At 39.4% G+C, this 25,915-nt stretch overlaps 1 protein-coding gene across 4 annotated transcripts in view; it reads left to right on the forward strand.

The window, feature by feature from the left end:
* myripb (myosin VIIA and Rab interacting protein b) overlaps positions 1-25,915 on the forward strand; it is a 387,218-nt gene that overhangs the window by 197,848 nt on the left and 163,455 nt on the right. For all 4 annotated transcript variants that reach the window (XM_061965577.2, XM_061965578.2, XM_072913491.1 and 1 more), the window contains one exon: positions 2,695-2,916. In XM_061965577.2, coding sequence (XP_061821561.2) covers positions 2,695-2,916 — 222 coding nt within the window. The remainder of the gene's footprint in view (positions 1-2,694; positions 2,917-25,915) is intronic.

Raw genomic sequence — 25,915 nt, forward strand, 5'->3', positions numbered from 1 at the left:
ATTAATGGGGAAATCGTTGCTTTCTCGGTCCGAATCGCTCTCGCTGCTGGTGGCCATGATTGTAAACAATGTGCAGATGTGAGGAGCTCCACAACCTGTGACGTCACGCTACTCGTCTGCTACTTCCAGTACAGGCAAGGCTTTTTTATCAGCAACCAAAAGTTGCGAACTTTATCGTCGATGTTCTCTACTAAATCCTTTCAGCAAAAATATGGCAATATCGCGAAATGATCAAGTATGACACATAGAATGGACCTGCTTTCCCCGTTTAAATAAGAAAATCACATTTCAGTAGGCCTTTAAACTCATGTCTAATATCATCTATTGTTCCACTTTTGACGCAGGGGCTTCAAACTCATTTTAGCTAAGGTGCCGCATGGAGGAAAATCTGTGCACACGCGGGCCGGACTATTAAAATCATGGCATTAAAACTAAAAAATAAAGACAACTTCAGATTGTTTTCTTTGTCTTATTTTGGCCAAAAATAGAACACTGAAAATATTACAATAAAATATAGAAGAAAATACCGGCAGTGGTAAAGTTCAGATCCATGAAGGAAAGAAAAAAAAAGAATGAATGTTTAAAACTGAATAAATTATGCATAAAAATGTGTTTTCTTTTGTTTAATTTTTTTTTAATGAAATGAAACGTTTATGACAACATTTTTCCAAAACACAATATAGAATGTGAGATATAACAGGATAATGTATACATTTATCAGTTGTTTTCAAAACGGTTACAAAAAAGTGGGACCCCAAAAATGTAATGTGAGACCCCATTTTTATGACTTGATGGGGTCCCCGGGACCCCATTTTGAAAATTTCTAGCGCCAACACTGATTGAGTATTGGTGCGTGCAAAACAGCAGCAGGCGGCTGTGGCCTGCGGGCCAGTTCTAATACTAATCAAATATCATCCATAGATGGGGGCCATAGATAATTCATTCTCGGGCCGGATCTGGCCCGCGGGCCTTGACTTTGACACGGGTTTAGAAGTTCCGGGTTTATTGAGGTAACGAATGAAAAAATTGCGCACCTCTGACCAGCTAAATGAGCCTGCCTTGTGCATGCAGCCGCTGCTTCACAGAGGACAGCGTTTAGAGGGGGGAAAAAAGAATAAAATCAGGCTTTGCTACACATCCTAAAATGAAGCGACTAGCCGAGAACAGGCTAACCTAGCACGTTGATGCTGTTAAAATTGGACTGTTGCTCACATTGCTATGCTAGTGTTGCTAATGCATCAATGTTACGTTGTTGTACTGTAGACTATGTAAATATATGGTATTTATTACACACACACTTCCGTTTTGAAGAATCCACCGTTTTTTTTATATCATCATCATTAGACTCATTGTTTTATTCTGCTTGTAAAATAACTTCAATCAATCAATCCATCAATCAATGTTTATTTATATAGCCCTAAATCACAAGTGTCTCAAAGGGCTGCACAAGCCACAACGACATCCTCGGTACAGAGCCCACATAAGGGCAAGGAAAAACTCACCCCAGTGGGACGTCGATGTGAATGACTATGAGAAACCTTGGAGAGGACCGCATATGTGGGTAACCCCCACATATGGGCGGTAACCCACATACTTCCACTTCATCTTTCTTCATGAGAGGTTGCAGTCTTTTTTTTTTTTTTTGAATAAATTAATACAAAGACAGAACATATTTAATCAAATAATATAGTCATGTATATTGTAAGTCAAAAGAAAAATAAATTAATGAATTTGTTCGCTTCTCCCGCACGAAGGCTAGTTGGATCCCTAATAATTACAAATGTCAAAATAGTGATTTTAAAATAAATTGTAAAACAAAAATATATTTTTGCAGCTCTACTTTATATTTAAAAAATGAGATAGGCAAGGCACAGAATCACACTTCTTGGAATCACAAGTATGGACAAACACAGCTCATTGGTATAAAGCTTCAGAAACAGAACATGACGTGTTCCCATCACGGTTTATTAAAAACACTTTTTAAGCAGCGCTTAACGTGGAATTTTGGGGCATTACACTAGTGTGGGACCTCTGAGACTTCTTTAAAAGTTTTGCAGTATTGTAGTTATTTAGGACTTTATAACAGAGTTGCTGTCTTATCAACTACATTTATTTGTTTCGATTTTGGAAATTAAAGTAAACTTTGGCGCATTGCAGCAACAATTAGGCAGAGTCAGTTCGTGTGGGAGAACAGTAGGGCCGTTCTGCTCTATAGATCTTCATTTCTTTTAAAGCTGCTAAAGGCTAAACCCTTTCAATTGAAGCGTTTTATTTCAGCCTTGTTTGTGCAAGTGGGCTTCGAAGGAGCCTTATTTACGCCTTTTCAATATCATTACTCTCATGCCGTCTTCGCCTTAATTAATAGAGATGGCACTAGATTAGGGATGCAGGGGCGAGAGGTGGGGGGGTAGCGGGGGTGCTCGCCAAGCTCCCCTCGGCATGACAAGGTCTTCCAAATTGAAATGTCAGCCATCATTCCACAGTGGGCACGGAGTGACAGAGTGAACCAGGAAGCTTGTTAACTCCCCTCTGCTGTTTATACATTGTTAATTTGCCACAGCATCTCCCATTATTCCACATCGTCGTCACGTTCTACCTCTTGACCAGATGCTCACCTCCCTCCCTCCCTCTTTTTTCTCCCCTCTCTCTCTCTCCCTCTCTCTCTCTCTCTCTCTCGCTCTCGCTCGGCTCCAGCGAGATGAAGCAGGAGCTGGCGGAGGAAGGCAGCAGATGCTCCATTCTCACCAAGCAGCACCGTTTCAACGAGCACTGCTGCATCCGCTGCTGCGCGCCCTTCACCTTCCTGCTTAACCCCAAGCGCCTGTGCCTGGACTGCCAGTACAACGTGTGCAAGACCTGCTGCACCTACAACAAGAAGGACAAAGCGTGGCTGTGCGCCGCGTGCCAGAAGGGCAGGTCGGTATAAAGCACTCACGTACGGGCGGGTAGAGGCGAGTGAATGAGATGTCGCTTGACTGGCGGCATTTGTGAAAGGACACTATTCAAAGTGACATATGCTGCCAGCATATGTCTATGTGATGCAATTTGATTTTTGACATTTGCACCTAAAGTTGTAACTAAATGATTTTTGTGCGACCCTCTACAAATGCATTCAACATTTTGGCTTCAAAGACATGCAAATGTGGGAGCTACCCCAATGCCTTTGGGTGTTGCATTAGTCTCCTCGCTGTATGGATTGTTAGCCACAGGCAGGGTGGGGTGTTGGAACTAATGCACTGTTGGAGTGGAGGAATGCTAGTTGTCTGATAATATTATCAGGGCTGTCAAAAATAACTCAATGTGGAATAATTATTAATCTATTTTTTTTAAAACACAATGAACCCATTTGGAGGTCAGAATGACTCAAAATACCCGAAATGTCCAAGAAGGGGTGGCGTAGCTCAGATGGTATAGCGGCCATCCAGAAACTTTAGTCCAGATTGCTCCATCTCTCGTTACTGCCGTTGTGTCCTTGAGCAAGACACTTCACTCACCTTGGTCCCAGTGCCACTCACACTGGCATTTGAAGTTGAAGGAATGTTTGGTGGTTGGCGTTTCTGTCAGTCTATTTACCTCAGGGCAGCTGTGGCTACAAATGTGGCTTACCATCATCAAGGTGTGAGTGTGGAGTGAATGAATTATGGGTCTCTCTGTGTCACATTCTTTATATTGCTAGAAAAAAGCACTATGTAAATCTAATCCATTATTAGTAGTATTATTACTATAAGTAGTGTCAGCATGTGCAAATTTGTTGTTGATTTGGTAGTGGCAAACAAGTCAATATGGAAGAGTCCTGTTCAATGGGAAATTTGAGTACCGTATTTTTCGGAGTATAAGTCGCACCGGAGTATAAGTCGCACCTACCGAAAATGTATAATAAAGAAGGAAAAAAACATATATAAGTCGCACTGGAGCCCGGCCAAACTATGAAAAAAAACTGCGATTTATAGTCTGAAAAATACGGTACAAAAACGGAACAATCCACTGACATGAAGTATTACAGTCGCTCCTCGGCCCTTCAAATAGTGTACCTTCACCACATTGCAGTTTCTTTTTTAAAAACAACTTTTAATTTTTTTAAAGCATATTCTACAACAGACCTGGGCAAATTAAGGCCCGGGGGCCGCATTAAGCTTTTCAATCCGGCCCGCCGGACATTCTCAAATAATTTTTTTAGATCTTTTAGATGGAACCTGTAGCTGCCATTATGATGTGCAGTGATGTTTTCAAATGAGCGTAAGTCTTGAACTGTACAAAGTATTTCAGTGGTTAGAATATGCGCTTTTTGCATGATGAACTAGTTACTATGGTAATCTAAGTCACAGCAGCTCAGACGAGGCACCAAGCAGTGTGGGTGGGGAGCGTTTCCACAGTGTTTCCAGAGCGGCCAGCCTAAAATGCGGGTGTCAGGGACAGACGCGGAAGGAGATTTTTACAAGAAAGTTCTAAAGCTTAGTGATATATCAGATATATCAGATCATAGGTGGGGGTTTTTTTTACCCTTCGCGTTCATATATCGATGTGTTTGTTGCCTTTTTGTTGCGTTTCGAAAGGGGGTGTGACGTTCATATGCTGTCAATATTCAGTGTTTTATCGTTCATAGTTAAAATTGTAAAACCCACATTCTTTATTTTCATGTACATTCTGGGTGTCTCATTCAGTAAAAAAAATTACAAATTCCATTACATTTTTTAAGGCGGTCTGTCATAACGTTTTTAGCATTCAATCTGACATTATTGTGAAGTTTTGTATTTGTGTTCTTAAAATAGGACCCAACACACATACTGTACAGCAGATTTTCACAGCTTCTATATATATATATATATATATATATATATATATATATACATACATATAATGTGTATACATACATAGATATATAGATATACCGGCCCACAGACACATTTTTTCTCTAAATTTGGCCCCCCCGAGTCAAAATAATTGCCCCGGCCTGTTATACAATGTTTTGATTCTAAAATAAGCATTTCCAAGCATTAAAATGGTTAACTGAACTAAAAATATCAAAACTACTGTGGTAATGGCCACTAGATGTGTCCAAACCAATCAGAGCGCACTGCTCAATATCGTGGCCACTGATAGGCTCAACCTCAAGCAGCATTACTGTATTGGATTAAAAGAGGTTAGGGGGTAATGTGCCGAAAGGGTGTTATTTCATGTCTAGAGGCTCTCATAATGTATAAACAGGTATGTAAGAGGTTGTTTATGCTTTAGCTAAGGGACTATTTGACTTATAAATGATTCCTACTTCATAGAAATTAATTTATCGTGGTCATGTCCGTAACCAATTAACAGCAATAAACTATCTGTGTTGGCTGAAAGGGACAAGCAGTAGAAATGGATCGATGGATGGAAACGAGGGGAAGACAGCATGTACACTTTTAACAGAATTATTTCCATCTTAAAGTAACACAAAAGGAGTAATAGGTCCACATCTTTGTGGATATAATTATTTTTGTTGACATGAACATGTTAAGTGCCTAATAAACACATTAGGTGCATATATATTCCCTTCTTTCTTCCGTCTCTTTGCTCTTACAAAATAATAAATATAGATTAAACATATTTAATCGTAATCAATCCACATGAATCCATAGCTGGGGCTGCAACAATTAATCGATTAAAGTGAATAATTAATTGAAAGAGAAGCTTTGACTTGTATTCTGTTGCTTCGATGAATCATTTAGAGCAGGGGTCCCCAAACTTTTTGACTCGGGGGGCCGCATTGGGTTAAAACAATACATATATACACTTGTCGCTGATGATGTCACGTTATCGATGGGAAAATGCATGTTTAGACAATAGGATTTGCCTGAGCAGCTAGGAGACACCGAGAGTAACAAGCGGTAGAAAATGGATTAGAAAAGACAGATTTAAAAAAATAAGGATTAAAAAAAAATATATACCGTATTTTTCGGACTATAAGTCGCAGTTTTTTCATAGACTTATACTCAGGAGCGACTTATGTGTGAAATGATTAACACATTACCGTAAAATATCAAATAATATTATTTAGCTCATTCACGTAAGAGACTAGACGTATACGATTTCATGGGATTTAGCGATTAGGAGTGACAGATTGTTTGGTAAACGTATAGCATGTTCTATATGTTATAGTTATTTGAATGAGTCTTACCATAATATGTTACGTTAACATACCAGGCATGTTCTCAGTTGGTTATTTATGCGTCATATAACGTACACTTATTCAGCCTGTTCACTATTCTTTATTTATTTTAAATTGCCTTTCAAATGTCTATTCTTGGTGTTGGGTTTTATCAAATAAATTTCCCCCAAAAATGCGACTTATGCTCCAGTGCGACTTATATATATATATATATATATATATATATATATATATATATATGTATATATATATATATATATATATATATATATATATATATATATATATATATATTTTTTTTTTTTTTTTTTTTGGGACTTCCTGCGGGCTGGATTTGGGACGCTGGCGGGCCGGATCGGCCCCACGGGCCGTAGTTTGGGAAATTCTGATATAGAGTGTAACTAATAAACATTTCTAAAATCCGCACTCCATGGAGTGGCCGGAACTTTAAATAAGCTGACATAGTTTCTGCATGGCCTCTGCAATAGTATGCACATAAGAGCGGAGAGGTTTTTTTAATTTACTATTATTATTAATGCACACATGTTCAATCAATCAATCAATCAATGTTTATTTATATAGCCCTAAATCACAACTGTCTCAAAGGGCTGCACAAGCCACAACGACATCCTCGGTTCAGATCCCACAACAGGGCAAGGAAAAACTCAACCCAGTGGGATGACAATGAGAAACCTTGGAGAGGACCCCCCCCACTCTAGGGCGACCGGTGCAATACGTCGAGTGGATCTAGCATAATATTGTGAGAGTCCAGTCCATAGTGGATCTAACATAATAGTGTGAAAGTCCAGTCCATAGTGGATCTAACATAATAGTGTGAAAGTCCAGTCCATAGTGGATCTAACATAATAGTGAGAGTCCAGTCCATAGTGGGGCCAGCAGGGGACCATCCCGAGCGGAGACAGGACAGCAGCGCAGAGATGTCCCCAACCGATGCACAGGCGAGCGGTCCACCCCGGGTCCCGACTCTGGACAGCCAGCACTTCATCCATGGCCACCGAACCTGTCCCCTCCCCTCCACGAGGGAGAGGGGGGCAGAGCAGAAAAGAAAAGAAACGGCAGGTCAACTGGTCTAAAAGGGGGGTCTATTTAAAGGCTAGAGTATACAAATGAGTTTTAAGATGGGACTTAAATGCTTCTACTCTACTATGTAAAAATTGCAATTACAATGTTGCTGGTGTGCATTTATTAGAAAAAAAAAAAAAAAGGTTATGGAAAGCAGAACATTTTTTGATTATTTCAACTGCTTTCCCTGAAATACGCATTGAGGCTACAAAGTGTTTTATCTGATTACTCGATTAATCAAACAGACTAATCGATAAATTACTCGATTACTAAAATAATCGATAGCTGCAGCCCTGTTATTAATCCAAGTAAGGATTTGAATCGTTTGACAGCACTAACCATTATATGTACCAAGCAGAGGTCAAGCTGCAGATGTGGTTGTCCTATTAGCTCCCTTTGTCATTTGTATTGACTTTTGCTTGTTTAGTTCGAGCCGTTGGTGTCAGGGGACAAAATAATGGCAAGGTTTGGTTTCGATCCCACCCCTCACACACCTCCGTTGTCTTCTCCTAGTGTATGTGTGTGTGTGTGTATGCGCTGATCTGCCGTGGGTTCACTAATGTTCTCATTAGGGGTTTAGACTCTGTCACAGATGGGCCCGATGTCACAACACTGCCGTCGACCAGCGTCATGTAAACGCAGCATTTATCATTAGTGCATTAAGCGGGCTTAAATCCGCTCTTAGCATGAATTACTCTCTCCGAGTGGAGTTGTCATCTGAACCGGTGATTTACAGCTTGCACAAACGTATTTTTTTGGACAGATATTAGCACACTTTCCCAAACACGACCGGAATTAGGTTTTTTCTTGTTTATAAACAATGACAGAGAGCCTGGTGTAACCGCTTAAAATGCGTAAGTAGGATTTGGCACGGAAAGCAATGCACTGCAATTCATAACACATCATTTAGGTTGTTTTTACTATTGGTAAATTATTTGAAGTACTTTATACTACAATAAAATGTCAGCACCAGGAGTTACCAACCATTATTTTCTGTTACACACACTCTTTGCTGTGACTATAAATAGTATAATTTACCTATAAAATTATTATAATTACACTTATAACATTGTATCCGTAAAGGCCTACTGAAATGCGATTTTCTTATTTAAACGGGGATAGCAGGTTCATTCTATGTGTCATACTTGATCATTTCGCGATATTGCCATATTTTTGCTGAAAGGATTTAGTAGAGAACATCGACGATAAAGTTCGCAACTTTTGGTCGCTGATAAAAAAGCCTTGCCTGTGCCGGAAGTAGCAGACGAGTGGCGTGACGTCACAGGTTGTGGAGCTCCTCACATCTGCACATTGTTTACAATCATGGCCACCAGCAGCGAGAGCGATTTGGACCGAGAAAGCGACGATTTCCCCATTAATTTGAGCGAGGATGAAAGATTCGTGGATGAGGAAAGTGAGAGTGAAGGACTAGAGGGCAGTGGGAGCGATTCAGATAGGGAAGATGCTGTGAGAGGCGGGTGGGACCTGATATTCAGCTGGGAATGACTAAAACAGTAAATAAACACAAGACATATATATACTCTATTAGCCACAACACAACCGGGCTTATATTTAATATGCCACAAATTAATCCCGCATAACAAACACCTCCCCCCTCCCGTCCATATAACCCACCAATACAACTCAAACACCTGCACAACACACTCAATCCCACAGCCCAAAGTACCGTTCACCTCCCCAAAGTTCATACAACACATATATTTCCCCAAAGTTACGTAAGTGACATGCACATAGCGGCACGCACGTACGGGCAAGCGATCAAATGTTTGGAAGCCGCAGCTGCATGCGTACTCACGGTACCGCGTCTGTGCATCCAACTCAAAATCCTCCTGGTAAGAGTCTCTGTTGTCCCAGTTCTCCACAGGCCAATGGTAAAGCTTGACTGTCATCTTCCGGGATAGTAAACAATGAAACACCGGCTGTGTTTGTGTTGCTGCAGTCGGCCGCAATACACCGCTTCCCACCTACAGCTTTCTTCTTTACTGTCTCCATTGTTCTTTGAACAAATTGCAAAAGATTCACCAACACAGATGTCCAGAATACTGTGGAATTTTGCGATGAAAACAGACGTCTTAATAGCTGGCCACCATGCTGTCCCAAAATGTCCTCTACAATCCGTGACGTCACGTGCAGACGTCATCATACCGTTTTCAGCAGGATATTTTGCGCGAAATTTAAAATTGCACTTTTGTAAGCTAACCCGGCCGTATTGGCATGTGTTGCAATGTTAAGATTTCATCATTGATATATAAACTATCAGACTGCGTGGTCGGTAGTAGTGGGTTTCAGTAGGCCTTTAACATGAAATAAAGCAAAAAAGACAAAAGAAATATAGGTCAACTTACAACAAAGAATAACTTTGTTTACATAGTTTTTTAGTATGTAAGAAACAATATAAAGTGCATCAATTTGCCTGAAATTCCAAAAAAGTTAACTATAAACAGAGAGGGGGTGTAACTTGAACAATTAGATACTCCATCCATCCATCCATTTTCTACCGCTTATTCCCTTTGGGGTCGCGGGGGGACGTTGGAGCCTATCTCAGCTACAATCGGGCGGAAGGCGGGGTACACCCTGGACAAGTCGCCACCTCATCGCAGGGCCAACGCAGACAGACAGACAACATTCACACTCACATTCACACACTAGGGCCAATTTAGTGTTGCCAATCAACCTATCCCCAGGTGCATGTCTTTGGAGGTGGGAGGAAGCCGGAGTACTCGGAGAGAACCCACGCAGTCACGGGGAGGACATGCAAACTCCACACAGAAAGATCCCGAGCCTGGGATTGAACCCAAGACTACTCAGGACCTTCGTATTGTGAGGCAGATGCACTAACCCCTGTTCCACCGTGCTGCCCCCAATTAGATACTGAACAATGAAATTAATTAAACTCATCAAATAATAAAATATTTAAATTGATCAGCAACATAAACTCAAGAGCACAATATTACTTATTATGCACATTTTAATCTTTGTTTTTATATTACAGAAATTTCAGCTAAATACTAATACCATCACTAAAATACAAAACGAAAAATAATGCAACCATTTTTTTTTTAATCAATCAAAATGATGAAGTCAAGATTTATGGCTACACTGAGCACATTGTGCAGTACACCGCCCACCCCACTATTTTAGAAGGACTGGAGTGCCTCAACTTAAGAGTGTTTTAAATAAGAGCTGTCCCTCAGGCTAATTGTTATGCTTTAAGTTGCAAGCAAACATTTTAGTTACAAGCATCCCCACTATTAGTTGCCACCGTGAACCCCATAAGATCTCCCCAAAACATCTGGTCTTACTCACTAGCGTTAGCTCATAGCTATAGAGCGACATAACTTTGTTTGGAAGAAAGTGGATGTTAAGGACAGTGTTGAGAAGAAAACCAGATGATATTCATTAAATTCATGAAATAAATCGTAGAAAACATGACCAAGCGTGTTGCCAACTTGACGAAGCAATTTGAGCTTAGTATTGCTAGTCTGCACCCTAGTGAAGATGAATGAGTCAATAACGCCAGCCAAAGATATTGAAATTATATCTTAACGGCAGACATTTCTTTGAAAGCATGGGAAAGCTGCTGATGGTGTGTTTGATGGATAAGCAGCAAGACGTAAGAGTCTAAATCATATAGATCAGTGGTGTCAAAGTCAAGGCCCGCGGATATATGGATGATATTTGATTAGTATTCCAACCGGCCCGCAGGCCACAGCCACTTGCTGCTGTTTTGCACGCACCAATACTCCATCATTGTTGGTGCTAGGAATTTTCAAAATCAAGTCATAAAAATGGAGTCCCACAGTAAATTTTTGGGGTCCCACTTTTTTGTAACCGTTTTGAAAACAAATGATAAATGCATGCAATATCCTGTTATATCTCACATTCTATATTGTGTTTTGGAAAAAGGTTGTCATAAATGTTACTTAATTCATTAAAAAAAATAATACAAAAGAAAAATAAATGTATGCATATGTAAATTTATTATAAACATTCATTCACTTTCTTCTTTCCTTCATGGATCTAAACTTTACCGGTATTTTCTTCTATATTTTTATTGTAATATTTTCAGAATGTGTTTGTTCTATTTTTGGCCAAAGTAAGACAAAGAAAACAATCTGAATTTGTCTTTATTTTTTAGTTTTAATGCCATGATTTTAATAGTCTGGCCCGCGTGTGCACAGATTTCCCTCCATGCAGCCCCTGAGCTAAAATGAGTTTGACACCCCTGCTCTAAATCATATAGATCAGTGGTCTCCAACCACCGGGCCGTGGACCGATTGGTACCGGGCCGCACAAGAAATAAAAAAAAAATAAAAAAAATGTTTTTGAGTTTTTTTTTAAATTAAATGAACATAAAAACACAATATATACATTATATATCAATATAGATCAATACAGTCTGCAGGGATACAGTCCGTAAGCACACCTGATTGTATTTCTTTATGAAAAAAAAAAAATTTCAAGCGTCGACCGGTCCCCAGCTACAAAAAGGTTGGGGACCACTGATATAGATTATTAATACATTACTTCATACAACTACATTCTATTGTTCATAACTCCGGATTAATGTACACACTTAGATTAATCATGCAATTTATTTTGACCGGCCAAACATGTTTTACCTTAACCGCTATACGGTCAGCGATCCCATCAATGCATACGTCAGAACACAAATGAGTGAGAAGATTACAGCTGGTGTGCTAGCTGGCAAATTTTACTCCAACATACATCCTAAAATAATGTAAGATAAAACTGTTAGCAAGTTTTGTGCAAATAACTGACATGCATTCAAGTAAAACGTTTACAAATGTTCCTGGATGACATTCTGACAAAATAGCATTTGTGTACAAATATTGGGGTCTTAATTTAGTTTAACCTGCTCAGTGGCCTTGTGGGTCAGAGTGTCCGGCCTTATATCGGCAGGTTGTGAGTTCAAACCCTGGCGGAGTCATACCAAAGACTATAAAAATGGGACTCATTACCTCCCTGCTTAGCACTCAGCTACAAGAGTTGGAATTGGGGGTTAAATCACCAAAATGATTCCTGAGCGCGGCCACTGCTGCTGCTCACTGCTCCCCTTACCTCCCAGGGGGTGGAATAAGGGGATGGGTCAAATGCAGAGGTTAATTTCACCACACCTAGTGTGTGTGTGACTATCAGTGGTACTTTAACTTTAGCTTTAATTATGCAAGCAAGTAATCACCTGTGATTAATCAGGAACAATCTAAATTCAAAAATGTGATCAATGTGAATTAAATTAAAGAAATTCCTCTTTGACAGCCCTAATTTAATTTAATTTCAAAGTAAAGAGTTTGGTCACCAATTAAGCTTGTAAATTGAGGAACTACTGTTGTCCAATTTGTGATTTTCTCCTGCATTACTCTAAACCAGGGGTGTTTAACGTTTTACAGGCCAAGGACCCCCAGTCTGATGGTGAACTGCAGCAGACACCCCCTATTTATATATCCTGTAAAGCAGTGGTTTTCAACTTTTTTTGAGGCAAGGCACATTTTTTTCATAAAAAGAATACAGAGGCACACCACCAGCAGAAAACGTTACGAAATGAAACTCCACCAGGTCGTCGTGCCTTATTTTGAGTTTGTTTGTGTTTTCTTGTGTGTAGTGCTTTATTTCTTGTTTTGCGCAGGTATTTTGGTGGCCCTTCCTGTTTTGTTGGTGTTTTCCTGTAGCAGTTTCATGTCTTCCTTTGAGTGCTATTCCCTGCACCTGCTTTGTGTTAGCAAGCAAGACTATTTAAGTTGTTGCTATCCTTCTTTGTGTGGACATTGTTGATTGTCATGTCATGTACGGATGTACTTTGTGGACGCTGTAAGTTTTTGCTGTCGTCCAGCATTTTGTTTCTGTTTACTTCGTAGCCAGTTCAGTTTTACTTTCGTTTTGCATAGCCATTGCCTTTTCCTTTCCCTTTCGTTCATTTTTGGTTTAAGCATTACATACCTTTTTACCTGCACACTGCCTCCCGCTGTGGTCTGCATATTGGGATCACAACAAACCATCCTCGTCTCACCCGGTGAGTGTGCCGACTTTTACAAAGCAATTAACTACCTGCTGCCACCTACTGACATGGAGTATTACGTGGTTACCCTGCCGAGTTCTACACAGCACAGCCACTAAGCAACGGCCCATTATTTGCAGATTATAATTATTGATTTGCAAAAAATATTTTTGGACCAATTAGGTGAAGTTGCATAATTTCCCTCGGCACACTAGACAACATCTCACGGCACACTAGTGCCGCAACACAGTGGTTGAAAAACACTGCTGTAAAGAATAGTTTTGAAATAAACTGGTCTTAAAGCAGTGGTTCTTAACCTGGGTTCGATCGAACCCTAGGGGTTCGGTGAGTCGGACTCAGGGGTTCGGTGGAGGTCAAAACGCACCCGACTCATCGTGTAAATAAAAACTTCTCCCTATCGGCGTATTACGGATACGGCAACAGCAGAAGTCAGACTGATTTGCAGGTGTGTAGTTTGTTGTGAGTTTATGCACTGTGTTGGTTTTGTTCTTTGAACAAGGTGATGTTCATGCACGGTTCATTTTGTGCACCAGTAAAAAAACATGGTAACACTTTAGTATGGGGAACATATTCACCATTAATTAGTTGCTTATTAACATGCAAATTAGTAACATATTGGCTCTTAACTAGTCATTATTAAGTACTTATTAATGCCTTATTCTGCATGGCCTTATTATAACCCTGACCCTCTAACCCTAACCAAATAACTCTAAATTAAGTCTTTGTTACTTAGATAATGTTCCCTTAGTGTCCAAAAAACTCTAAATTAAGTCTTTGTTACTTAGAATAGTTCCCCATACTAAAGTGTTACCAAAAACATATAACTTTGTCTTGAATCTGAAAAAAAACATTTTATTTTTCACTAAAGAAGGATTCGGTGAATGCGCATATGAAACTGGTGGGGTTCGGTACCTCCAACAAGGTTAAGAACCACCGTCTTAAAGGTTTTTGATAAATATTAAGCGATTGAAATGATTGAGTATAGCGCCGCTGATCTCTGGCTGGCAACCAGTGCGCTAATCGCTAAATGATTACTAGAGCTCTAATTGCTACCTGGAGCACTAATTGCTTGCTGGTGATTTGCACCGCTAATTGCGACCAGGCAACTGGAGCGCTAATCTACGGTTATCTTAAATGCTAACATACATATTATAATTATTTGTTTTTATTTTAAAGCTGCAAAGTACAGTGAGTAGGGTGGCCACGTCACTGATATTTCCAAGTGTTGGATCAATGTTAATGTGTGTTTGAAGACATTTAAGTTTGTGTATACATTGCGTCGATGTTATAAAGAAATATCTTTAGAAAAGCCTAATCAGCCAATAACGTTATGATGTGCCTGCACGCTCTCTGTGGACCCCCTGTTGAAGACCTCTGCTCTAAACCACAATATCTATCGTTAAAATCATGCTCTCGTTAGCAGATTCTGGAAGGCGCTCTTCACTTTCCCTAAACAGGGTTCTTCAAATTCAAATGTAAATCCTATTCCCAATGGAGGAAAATGCTCTCTCTCTCTCTCTCTCTCTCTCTCTCTCTCTCTCTCTCTCTCTCTCTCTCTCTCTCTCTCTCTCTCTCTCTCTCTCTCGCTCATGTATGTGACGGCTGTCCGTCATCATTCTCAGTTGCACAAGTGTGATCCCTCCGCCAACCGTGCATTTGGAATCGCAGCACACATGCGCTCACACGTACGTCTTCAGACTCACACTTGCACGCGTGTATTGATGATACTTGATTGTGTTAAGAAGGAGCTTGGGAAGAAATTGAACAGTTGATTGGGGCGGTTTGTTTTGACCACTGATGCAGGTTAGGGTGTGCTAAAAAACACACGGAGGCAACCTGACATGGTTTTTCATCATGAGCAAGTGTGCAGAATGGAGCAATCATCGACCACGAACAGCACACACAATTGGTGCACTTGCCACACGCACACTCACACCTTTTTGTATTTGTTACCTTCTTGAGACCTCCGAATAATGCCTACCTCTCTAAGAACACCCTTTATATATATATATATATATATATATATATATATATATATATATATATTTGTATTTACAACATTAATTTTGTATACATACTATGCAAATATAAAAACGCTTGTTGTGAAAAATGAGTTGGAATTTCACAAGAAAAACTTTGAATTTTGACAGTGTTATAATAAAAGTCGTAATTTTACTCAACGCGAGTCAAAATTTTACAATAAAAACTGAACATTTGTGCAATATTATGATACAAGTTGGAATTTTACTCAATAACAGTCGCAATTTTACAAGAAAAGCTTACATTTTTGGCAATTGTACGAAAAGGGTCGTAATTTTACTCGACAAGTCACAATCTTATAAGAAAACTTTAACATTTTGTCAATATTATAATAATCATCGGAATTTTACTTGGCAAAATTATAACAAAAGTCATAATTTTACAAGAACAACAAAAAAATTTGGCAATATTGTAATAAAAGTCAGAATTTTATATCACAAATGTCACCATTTTGCATTAAAAAGTAATAATTTTACATAAAACAGTAAAAATTTTACGAGAAAATATTGCAATATTACAGAAACAGAAAGAATATGAGACATTGCTCCCAATTTGATCAGAATTGTTTTTAATTTTTTTGTTTGTAATTGGTTTTTAATCTTCCTCATTTACTTCATGTTATTACAGTTTGTCTCTATATACACATTTCTTTTTGTTTTTTTTTATGAAAAAGGGACAAGCGGTAGGTAGAAAATGGATGGATAATTTTGGCCAAAGAGGGCACATTTCAATTTCTTCCACACACTTGTTATTACATATGTTGGCCAGAGGGGGAGCACTTTGAATTTTTACACACACTTGTTTTTACATATGTTGGCCTGAGTGGGAGCACTTTTAAAACCGACACACAGTCAATTTGAGAAAACCACCCTAATTTTGATAGATTTCACCACCAGGGGTGCAAATAAGACATTCTCTATGAGATGCAATGGTTTTCCGTATTGGGACCATGATTTATGTCCTAACTTGTTCCCCGGTCATCATATGGAAGGTAATTTTCCTTGTTGATGTCTCAAGAAGGGTAGAAATACAAGAACACACACACACACACACACCAGTGTAGGTAGGTTGGAACATTTTTAGTGGAAAATTAAGAGTTTTCGCCTGCCCTCTTGTTTTGGCCCTGAGCTCCGAGCAGCGGGAGGACCGTTAAAGGCAAAGCGCTGATGATTAAGAGCGATGAGAGCCTGGGGTCAAGAGGGGGGAGGAGAAAGGGCAGCAGGACGAGGAAAAACGCAGGAACAGTCCGTCCTCTTTGAGAAAGCATCCATCACAACCATCCTTCAATTCGGTCGGATTCTGTTCTCTTCTCCTTTGCCGGATCATGTTTTTTTTTCTTCCTTACTTATAATTCATATTGTAACTCACTTTTATGTCTTTTTCTACCTAGCAAACTCCCCAATTTTCCACATTTATATTAGAGCCGCTCCACTCGTCTCTGCTTAATCTGCAGAAATGGATGGCTTTGTGCCTGCATGTATGCATTCTTCAGGCCATGAAATAATAGAATTATATGGCTTTGTGTCTCTGTGTGTGTGTGTGTGTGTGTGTGTGTGTGTGTGTGTGTGTGTGTGTGTGTGTGTGTGTGTGTGTGTGTGTGTGTGTGTGTGTGCGTGTGCGTGTGTGTGTGTGCGCGCGCGCGCAGAAATTGCAATACACTTAGTGAGGAAAATGTTCTTTCCATTTCATAACGTCACTGTGAAGCCTAACTGTGGTGAGAGCTTATCACATTTACTGCAGTACACTATAGAAATACACAACATATACCGTATTTGGTGGACACAACTTACACCTGCAGTCTAAAACTATATTGTGACCTTGTGACAGGAAGCCTCGAGGTCACAATACCTAGTGGTCACAATCATTCTTTAAATTAAACGCTGATAATAATAATAATAATAATAATAATAATAATACATTTTATTTATAAGGCGCCTTTCTGGGCACTCAAGGACACCGTACAAAATCAAATGTTTGATGCATAAAGTTTCTAACACGATTGTCCCTTGGAGACTTAGTATATGTAATTAATATGCAACTGAAATTATTCAATACTTGTTTATCTCGACAAATGTGGTGTTTTAGACTGCAATAAAGGACATGTTAGGTATGTTTAGCTTGTGTGCATGTGTATACTTATCTGTTGTGTGGCTGCTAGCTCCTTGTAGCCTATTGCCTACCACAGTGTTTCCGAACCAAAGGGTCGGGCGTGAGCGCCCCCTAAAGGGCCACCAAAAAAGATCTGTTTTTCAGCTGTGCTCCATATGGGCGGCAGCGGTGCTCCGTTGTAATACACTTCACCACCACTTGAGGCAGTAATGACAGTATCAATTAAACAAAAAGTCTGGAGCTTAAGTCATACAGAAGTTTAAGTGCAAAAAATATGGCTAAAGTGGTGAAGCTGTATTTTTATTTTCACTTAAATTTTATTGACAGTTTATTTAAAGGGGAACTGCACTTTTTGGGGGGGCAGGGGGTTTGCCTATCTTTCACAATCATTATGAAAGATATGAAGACGGATGGATTTTTTAAAAACATTCTAAATATTAAATAAACGTAAATAAAACTCTGCTTATAGCGGAGCCAATGGGAGCACCACTATTCCCGCCCATAAAATCAGATAAATACCCATTCAAAAAGTGCCAACAATACTCCATTTACATTTGGTGACTTGAATATTAATCAAATATTAGTGATATTGTTATTATAAGTCCTAACGCAGACAAACTATTTATAGCTGCGACGTAATCACTTCGGTGTGTCCCTATGTTTACATCGAGTGGTCTGCTGTTTCCTCGCTTCCTTGCTCCCTGTAAATATATTCTATATCATAAACCCTGCATCTCACCTGAAAAGTAGATGGCTGAGGATATAATCCGACAAGTTGGGACACTTTGACAGCCATTTAGGACCTGGAACTGGCGAGGACGACATGTAAACGCTTGTTTCCCCCTATCCCCACCCTGTTTCTTGTGAGGATTATGAGACATTTTTCATCTAAATGGGATTATACAATCATCCAAGCAGTTGGCATCCTAATGACAGCAGATCTTGCACAGTAAGTGATGTTTTATTGTTTGTTGGCTCGTATGAAGTCTGCAGTGAGTAATCAATCAATCAATCAATGTTTATTTATATAGCCCTAAATCACAAGTGTCTCAAAGGGCTGCACAAGCCACAATGACATCCTCAGTACAGAGCCCACATAAGGGCAAGGAAAAACTCACCCCAGTGGGACGTCGATGTGATAGACTATGAGAAACCTTGGAGAGGACTAGAGGAGGTAATAATCAGTGATGAAGAAAAAAAAAAAAGCAAACGTGATGCATTTAAGAAATGAATGTGCCGCGTCTGCTTAGTATGATCAAAATACGTAAATATTAAAAGTTATTATAAATGTGGCTGTTACTACATTACATATATACTTACATCATGTATATAAAACCCTAATGGAGGTATTTGGATGTTTTTTTTAGGGGCTCTATAGGTAGAATTGAACGGCTCCCGTAGGCTCCATTGTAAGCGGACTTATGATCAAATGTATTTAGTATTTGTCGTCATGTCTTTCATAATGATTGTGAACTATAGGAAAAATAAAATAAAAAAGTGCAGTTCCCCTTTAAGAAACATTAATATTATTATTTATTGTCAATTCATTTAGAATGTATTTGTTTTAGCCCTGCATAATTGTATGCAAATTAATTGTTCATCAATTTTGTTCTTCTTTTGCAGCATAATTGATTCATATTTGTTTTTTGCAATCAGCCTGACATAAGCCTTGATAAAAATCTTGAACGCATAATATCATATCATTTGACAAAGTTTATCCTGTTAAACTATAGATATAATTATTAAAATACAATTACAATCGAGAGTACAATTGCTGATTCAGCGTTAGTATTTGAGTGGGCCCTGTGAAAAAGGATCAGAAAGCCTGGCCTACCATGTTTATCTTTTGGAAATGACTTCACTAAAATACAAGAAAAGACAAATCTTGTCTTATTGGAAGATATTTAGATGTTAACTGGCTATTGAGCTTTGCACAAGTAAACACGCTGTAGAACTGCTTGTATCGGCGCTTATATCAGAGATTTTAGTGGAAAGATACTATATCAAATGGGGGCTCCCCTACTAAGAACCTTGACATTACAATACAAATGTAACAAACGCTCCCTTTGTACTTTGCTATGGGTTCTTTCTTGCCTTCAATAGTCCTTTTCACCTTCTTTATCCAAATGCTGGCTATTCTTTGGCCCCATATGGCTTATTTTACAGCTGTAATTAAAAAAGCACAGACAGCCTGAAAGCCAATTTGCCTAACACTCACAATTATGCAGTGCACTTGAAGGCCTCATCAGTGCAGGGTGCACAGTGCCTGATATGAAGTTGTTCAAAGTTGTGTGTGTTCTATGAACAAATAAACCAACCACACACACACACGCCATAAGAAGCACTATCCATTCCTCAGGGACTGAGTCACAGAGGCATAGGATTCCTTGATTGGACACCTGTTTCCGCCAAATAATATGCGAGCAAACAGGCTATTAATTTGCTATATGTGCACTTTTAGGCGTATATTTGGCATTATTTTCTGGGGCGTAGCTCTGTTTATTTGTAAGAAGTAGCTTGTGTTATTTTGTCACGAGCACTCCCTGTTTCATCGAATGTCTACATGCAGACACTAATCCTCCACGTCTCAGTACGCAGAATGGCCCTCCTTTTAATCACGAGGTTACCGGATCCGTCAACTGTCGAAACATCTGCGAGCAAGACAGTTCAAAGCCATCCTAATTGTTTCTGATTAGCTGGTTGGCACCTTTTTATATGGCCGTCCCTGCCAAAGCTGTAACCGCTTTTATAACCCAGACTGCACACTATTCCGCCGCCCTGCCAGCCCCTCTTGTTTACACAGAACTTGTCACTGCTAAAATGATATAGCGCTCCATAATCTGCCAGAGTGTGTCTGATTCGGCCCTCATGGCTGCTTCTACTGCCAACATCATTTTATAAACATACTGTGTCTTTTGGACAAGTCTCCTGCCCTGAAACGGGTATAAAAGTTTAATTTGCTGGAGTTTGAAGGTTTATTTCAAGTATTCTCATATCTTCCTTCACCCTACCTATATATTGCATTATGTATTCCATCCCTGAAGGATTCCACTCCAGTTGCATATGTATTAACACACCTCCATGAACTCTTCCTCCAGACAAGCACCTGCAGCTTTGACAGTCTTTTTTTGTCCACCTTCAGGGGAGTATTTTTATCAGTGCCAGCGAGCAAGACCGTGTGCTCTTAGACCGCAGAGCATCCGCCGCCTGCGTCTCATCTTTAATAATTTACATGTCTGTGTCGCTCCTCTGTCCCACTGTTGGCTTGCTTTGTGTTTTTGCTCTCAGGCTATTTACACCTGCATAAATGGAGGCAAAACAAAAGTCGATGCAGCTGTTGTTTACTGGAGATTCAATTTGCAAGACCCTCTATACCATGGGTGTCAAACTCTGGCCCGGGGCAACCATTCTCCCGAATTTCTCCCGATTTCCACCCGGACAACATTATTGGGGGCGTGCCTCAAAGGCACTGCCTTCAACGTCCTCCAGAAACTGTCGTCACGTCCGCTTTTCCTCCATACAAACAGCGTGCCGGCACAGTCGCATTCTATATGCGGCTTTGACACACACACAAGTGAATGCAATTCATACTTGGTCAACAGCCATGCAGGTCACACTGAGGGTGGCCGTATACACAACTTTAACACTGTTACAAATATGCGCCACACTGTGAACCCACACCAAACAAGAATGACAAACACATTTCAGGAGAACATCCGCACCGTAACACAACATAAACACAACAGAACAAATACCCAGAACCCCTTGCAGCACTAAGTCTTCCGGGACGCTACAATATACACCCCCGCTACCACCAAACACCGCCCCCCCAACCCCAACCCCGCCCCCGCCCACCAAGTTAATGTTGATATTTACCTCAGAAGGCTGCAAATAGAAAAGAGGCATTCAATTTATTATATGAATTTTATTTAATATACCATTGATGTTTTTTCGTTTGTTTTTTGAAAGTTGATTTTGCACTATTAAGTTATATAAGCGTTGCTTGTTCCATATTCAGTGTTAAAGCAAATCCGTGTAGCAAACTGAGCAATAATTAACGTTTTATTCATGCACTTTCTCTTGCTACTTCAAGGCTTGAATGTTTGATTCATTCATTATTTTTATTTTATTTTCAAATCTATTATTAGCCTGTGGAAAAAGTTAATGTTGATATTTACCTCAGAAGGCTGCAAATAGAAAAGAGGCATTCAATTTTTATTTAAATTTTATTTGCTATGTCATTGATGTTTTTTAATTATTATTATTATTATTTGAAACTCGATTTTGCATGTCACTATAAAGTTATATAAGCCTTGCTTGTTCAATATTCAATGCAAAACTTGTTTGGGTCCCCATTAAAAGGTTAATTTGTTCAACCTTGGCGCGCGGCTTTGTTCAGTTTAAAATTTTGGCCCACTCTGTATTTGAGTTTGACACCCCTGCTCTATACTCATTGGCTACACCTGCTCGTGTTCATTGACATCCCAATGCTCGGTTTTGATTGACACACAGAGAGGTTTTACTTTTGCAATTTCTTCATAAAATTGTAGCTTGCAGTCATTCATAAATGCACTGCCTCATAGTAAATGATGCCTCAGTGAGTGTATGGCACATGCACTACCTGTATTGACACTGCACTGACACTGTTAGTGTTTCATAATGGTTATCCGCCATCTGCTGTGGTAGAAAAAGGGATTACAGTACATTTTACCTGCAAATACAATTATTAGATGCTCTTTTTTTTTTTTTTTTTTTTTTTTTTTTTACTAATAGGTGAGCAGAAATGAGTATGAAATGCGCAACTCTGGTCAATGAGCCAAATAGTAAACCAGGAAAGAAGAATATTTACCTTATTTGGCGCTTTCATTCCATCCATTTTTAATTCGTAGTGATGGGTAAATGATGCATCATTTACTAGTAGTGTTATCCCAATACCAATATTTTGGTACCGGTACCAAAATCATTTTGATACTTTTCGATACTTTTCTAAATAAAGGGGACCACAAAAAATTGCATTATTGGCTTTATTTTAACAAAAAATCTTACGGTACATTAAACATCTTTTTCTTATTGCAAGTTTGTCCTTAAATAAAGTAGTGAACATACAAAACAACTTGTCTTTTATTAGTAAGTAAGAAAACAAAGGCTCTAAATTTAGTCTGCTGACGTATGCAGTAACATATTGTGTCATTTTTCATTCTATTATTTTGTCAACATTTTTAAGGACAAGTGGCAGAAAATTAATTATTAATCTACTTGTTCATTTACTGTTAATATCTGCTTGATTTATCTTTTAACATGTTCTATATGCACTTCTGTTAAAATGTAATAATCACTTATTCTTCTGTTGTTTGGATGATACCACAAGTTTAGGTATCAATCCGATACCAAGTAGTTACAGGATCATACATTGGTCATATTCAAAGTCCTCATGTGTCCAGGGACATATTTCCTGAGTTTATAAACATAATATACATTTTTTTTTTAAAAGAAAGATGTTGCGATGCCAAAAAATATCGACATAATCATAGTAGTATCGACTAGATACGTTCCTGTACTTGGTATCATTACAGTGAATGTCAGGTGTAGATCCACCAATGGCGTTTGTTTACATTTTGACGTCGGTGAGCTACGGTGTGTAGTGAAGCATGTTTAGCTATTCCTTGTCCTGCAGGGATGATACTTGGAAAAAACGTACTTTATTTGTCGCCACGGAGACCAGGATTAGTGATTTAGAAGTAGCTACAACACTGCTGACTGCGGATGGACTTTAGCCGCTAGCTAGCCATGTCTTAAAGCACCTCTTCCGGTGGGCGTTTCAGTGTTATAACTTCACCTTTATAAATTTTGAGCCAAAATGCGTCCGGTCTCCCTTATCTGTCTGCACACTGTGTCTGCTTGTAAGTACTCTGTGATTGTTCGCTGCCGAACATGCTCGTAAACCAGAAATGACACGACGTGACGACGACGGGGGCGCAGAGGGGTGGCAGACCGGTACTTTTCAGAGGCGGTATAGTACCGAATATGATTCATTAGTATCGCAGTACTAATATCAGTATACCGTACAACCCTACTTACTAGTTGTATTGACACCACACTGATACTGGGTTGGTGTTTCATAGTGGCACAGTATAGTTGGATTAAAAGAGTCGTACACACAGTTGTAGATTATCACCTACTCAGTGGCCTAGTGGTTAGAGTGTCCGCCCTGAGATCGGTAGGTTGTTAGTTCATACCAAAGACTATAAAAATGGGACTCATTACCTCCCTGCTTGGCACTCAGTATAAAGGGTTGTAATTGGGGGTTGAATCACCAAAATTATTCCCGGGCGCGGCCACCGCTGCTGCTCACTGCTCCCCTCACCTCCCAGGGGGTGAACAAGGGGATGGGTCAAATGCAGAGGACAAATGTCACCACACCTAGTGTGTGTGTGACAATCATTGGTACTTTAACTTTAACTTGACCCGCTGTGCTACAGCTTGTCTGTCAGGGTCGTGGGGTTGCTGGAGCCTATCCCAGCTGCACTAAGGCAAAAGGCAGGGTACACCTTGGTGAAGTCGCCACCTCATCACAGGGCCAACACAGACCGACAACATTCCCGCTCACATTCACACACAAGTGCCAATTTAGTGTTGCCAATCAGCCTAGATTTCATTCATTCTTAAATTGGTCTTGAAATAATGCTGACAATAATATTATTGATTGGCAACAATTTGTGGGACAACATTTCGTCCAGCAAAATTTGTCATCAGCCCAGACCTACGTTATACATTTATCCATCAAAATATGCAGATGGACATAATTACTAAAATGAATTACTTACCGTAACATAGAATAGTTTGAGAAAAGAGGCATACAAGCGCTCACTTTTAAAGTGTATTTTCTTTTTGACAAACTATTCTTATGGACTTGGGCCGTAACTCCTGACGGTTTGTGTTACAGTTTTAAATTAAAATGATCGAATAACCTTAATTAATAACTGCTCTTTGATCAACTGGAGGAACTGGCGCCAGCTCGCTAAATTAAATGCGAACATGAAAACAAGAGGTATTATTGTCTCTCCCCAAAAAAGAAACGACACACTCCACTTACTGTCTGAGTAATTACGCTATTCAATTGTGCACATTGAACCTACAAGTTGTGTTCTCTTAGAACAGTGTGATTGTTCAATATTTGGAGGAATACGAGACGGAGGTGTTTTTAAGGTGCGTTCAAGAAACAGAGCAAGACGCCAATTATAATAAATAGATTTTATTTGTTATGCATCCTTCATTTAAATAAATCTTAGTGCTATAGTACAAACCATTATTTAAAACAATAAAAGCATATCCATTAAAATTAGAGATGTCCGATTATATCGGGCTGCCGATATTATTGGCCGATAAATGCTTTAAAATGTAATATCGGAAATTATCGGTATCGGTTTCATAATTATCGGTATCGGTTTCTATAAGTAAAATGTATGACGTTTTAAAATGCCGCTGTGTACACGGACGTAGGGAGAGGTACAGAGTGCCAATAAACCTAAAGGCATTTCCTTTGCGTACCGGCCCAGTCACATAATATCTACCGGCTGTTCTCATCACAAATTGATGCAAAGCATACTTGGTCAACAGCCATACAGGTCACACTGAGGGTGGCCGTATAAACAACTTTAACACTGTTATAAATATGCGCCACACTGTGAACCCACACCAAACAAGAATGACAAACACTTTTCGGGAGAACATCCGCACCGTAACACAACATAAACACAACAGAACAAATACCCAGAATCCCTTGCAGTACTAACTCTTCCGGGACGCTACAATATAACACCCCCCCCCCCACACACACCCCCCACCCCGGTACCCCCTACCCCCACCCACCCCAACCCCGCCCACCTCAACCTCCTCATAGTCTCTCTCAGGAAGAGCATGTCCTAAATTCCAAGCTGCTGTTTGGATAGATAGATAGATAGATAGATAGATAGATAGATAGTACTTTATTGATTCCTTCAGGAGAGTTCCCTCAGGAAAATTAAAATTCCAGCAGCAGTGTACAGAATTGAGATCGAATTTAAAAAGTAAAAAGTACATAATGGGGGTATAAATGGAAACAGAATAGAAAAATATTACAATAAGAATAAAAATAAAAAGCAACAATGAGAATAAAAATATAACAGTAAAATAAGAATATAACAAGAGAAACTAGGCAGTAGTGACCATGTTATGAAAAAGTATTGCACTATTATTGTTTTGAGGCATGTTTAAAAAAATAATGCACTTTGACTTCAATAATAAATATGGCAGTGCCATGTTGGCATTTTTTTTTCCATAACTTGAGTTGATTTATTTTGGAAAACCTTGTTACATTGTTTAATGCATCCGGCGGGGCATCACAACAAAATTAGGCATAATAATGTGTTAATTCCACGACTGTATATATCGGTATCGGTTGATATCGGAATCGGTAATTAAGAGTTGGACAATATCGGAAT

Source organism: Nerophis lumbriciformis, linkage group LG07, assembly GCF_033978685.3.
Source record: "Nerophis lumbriciformis linkage group LG07, RoL_Nlum_v2.1, whole genome shotgun sequence".
Taxonomy (NCBI): Eukaryota; Metazoa; Chordata; class Actinopteri; order Syngnathiformes; family Syngnathidae; genus Nerophis; species Nerophis lumbriciformis.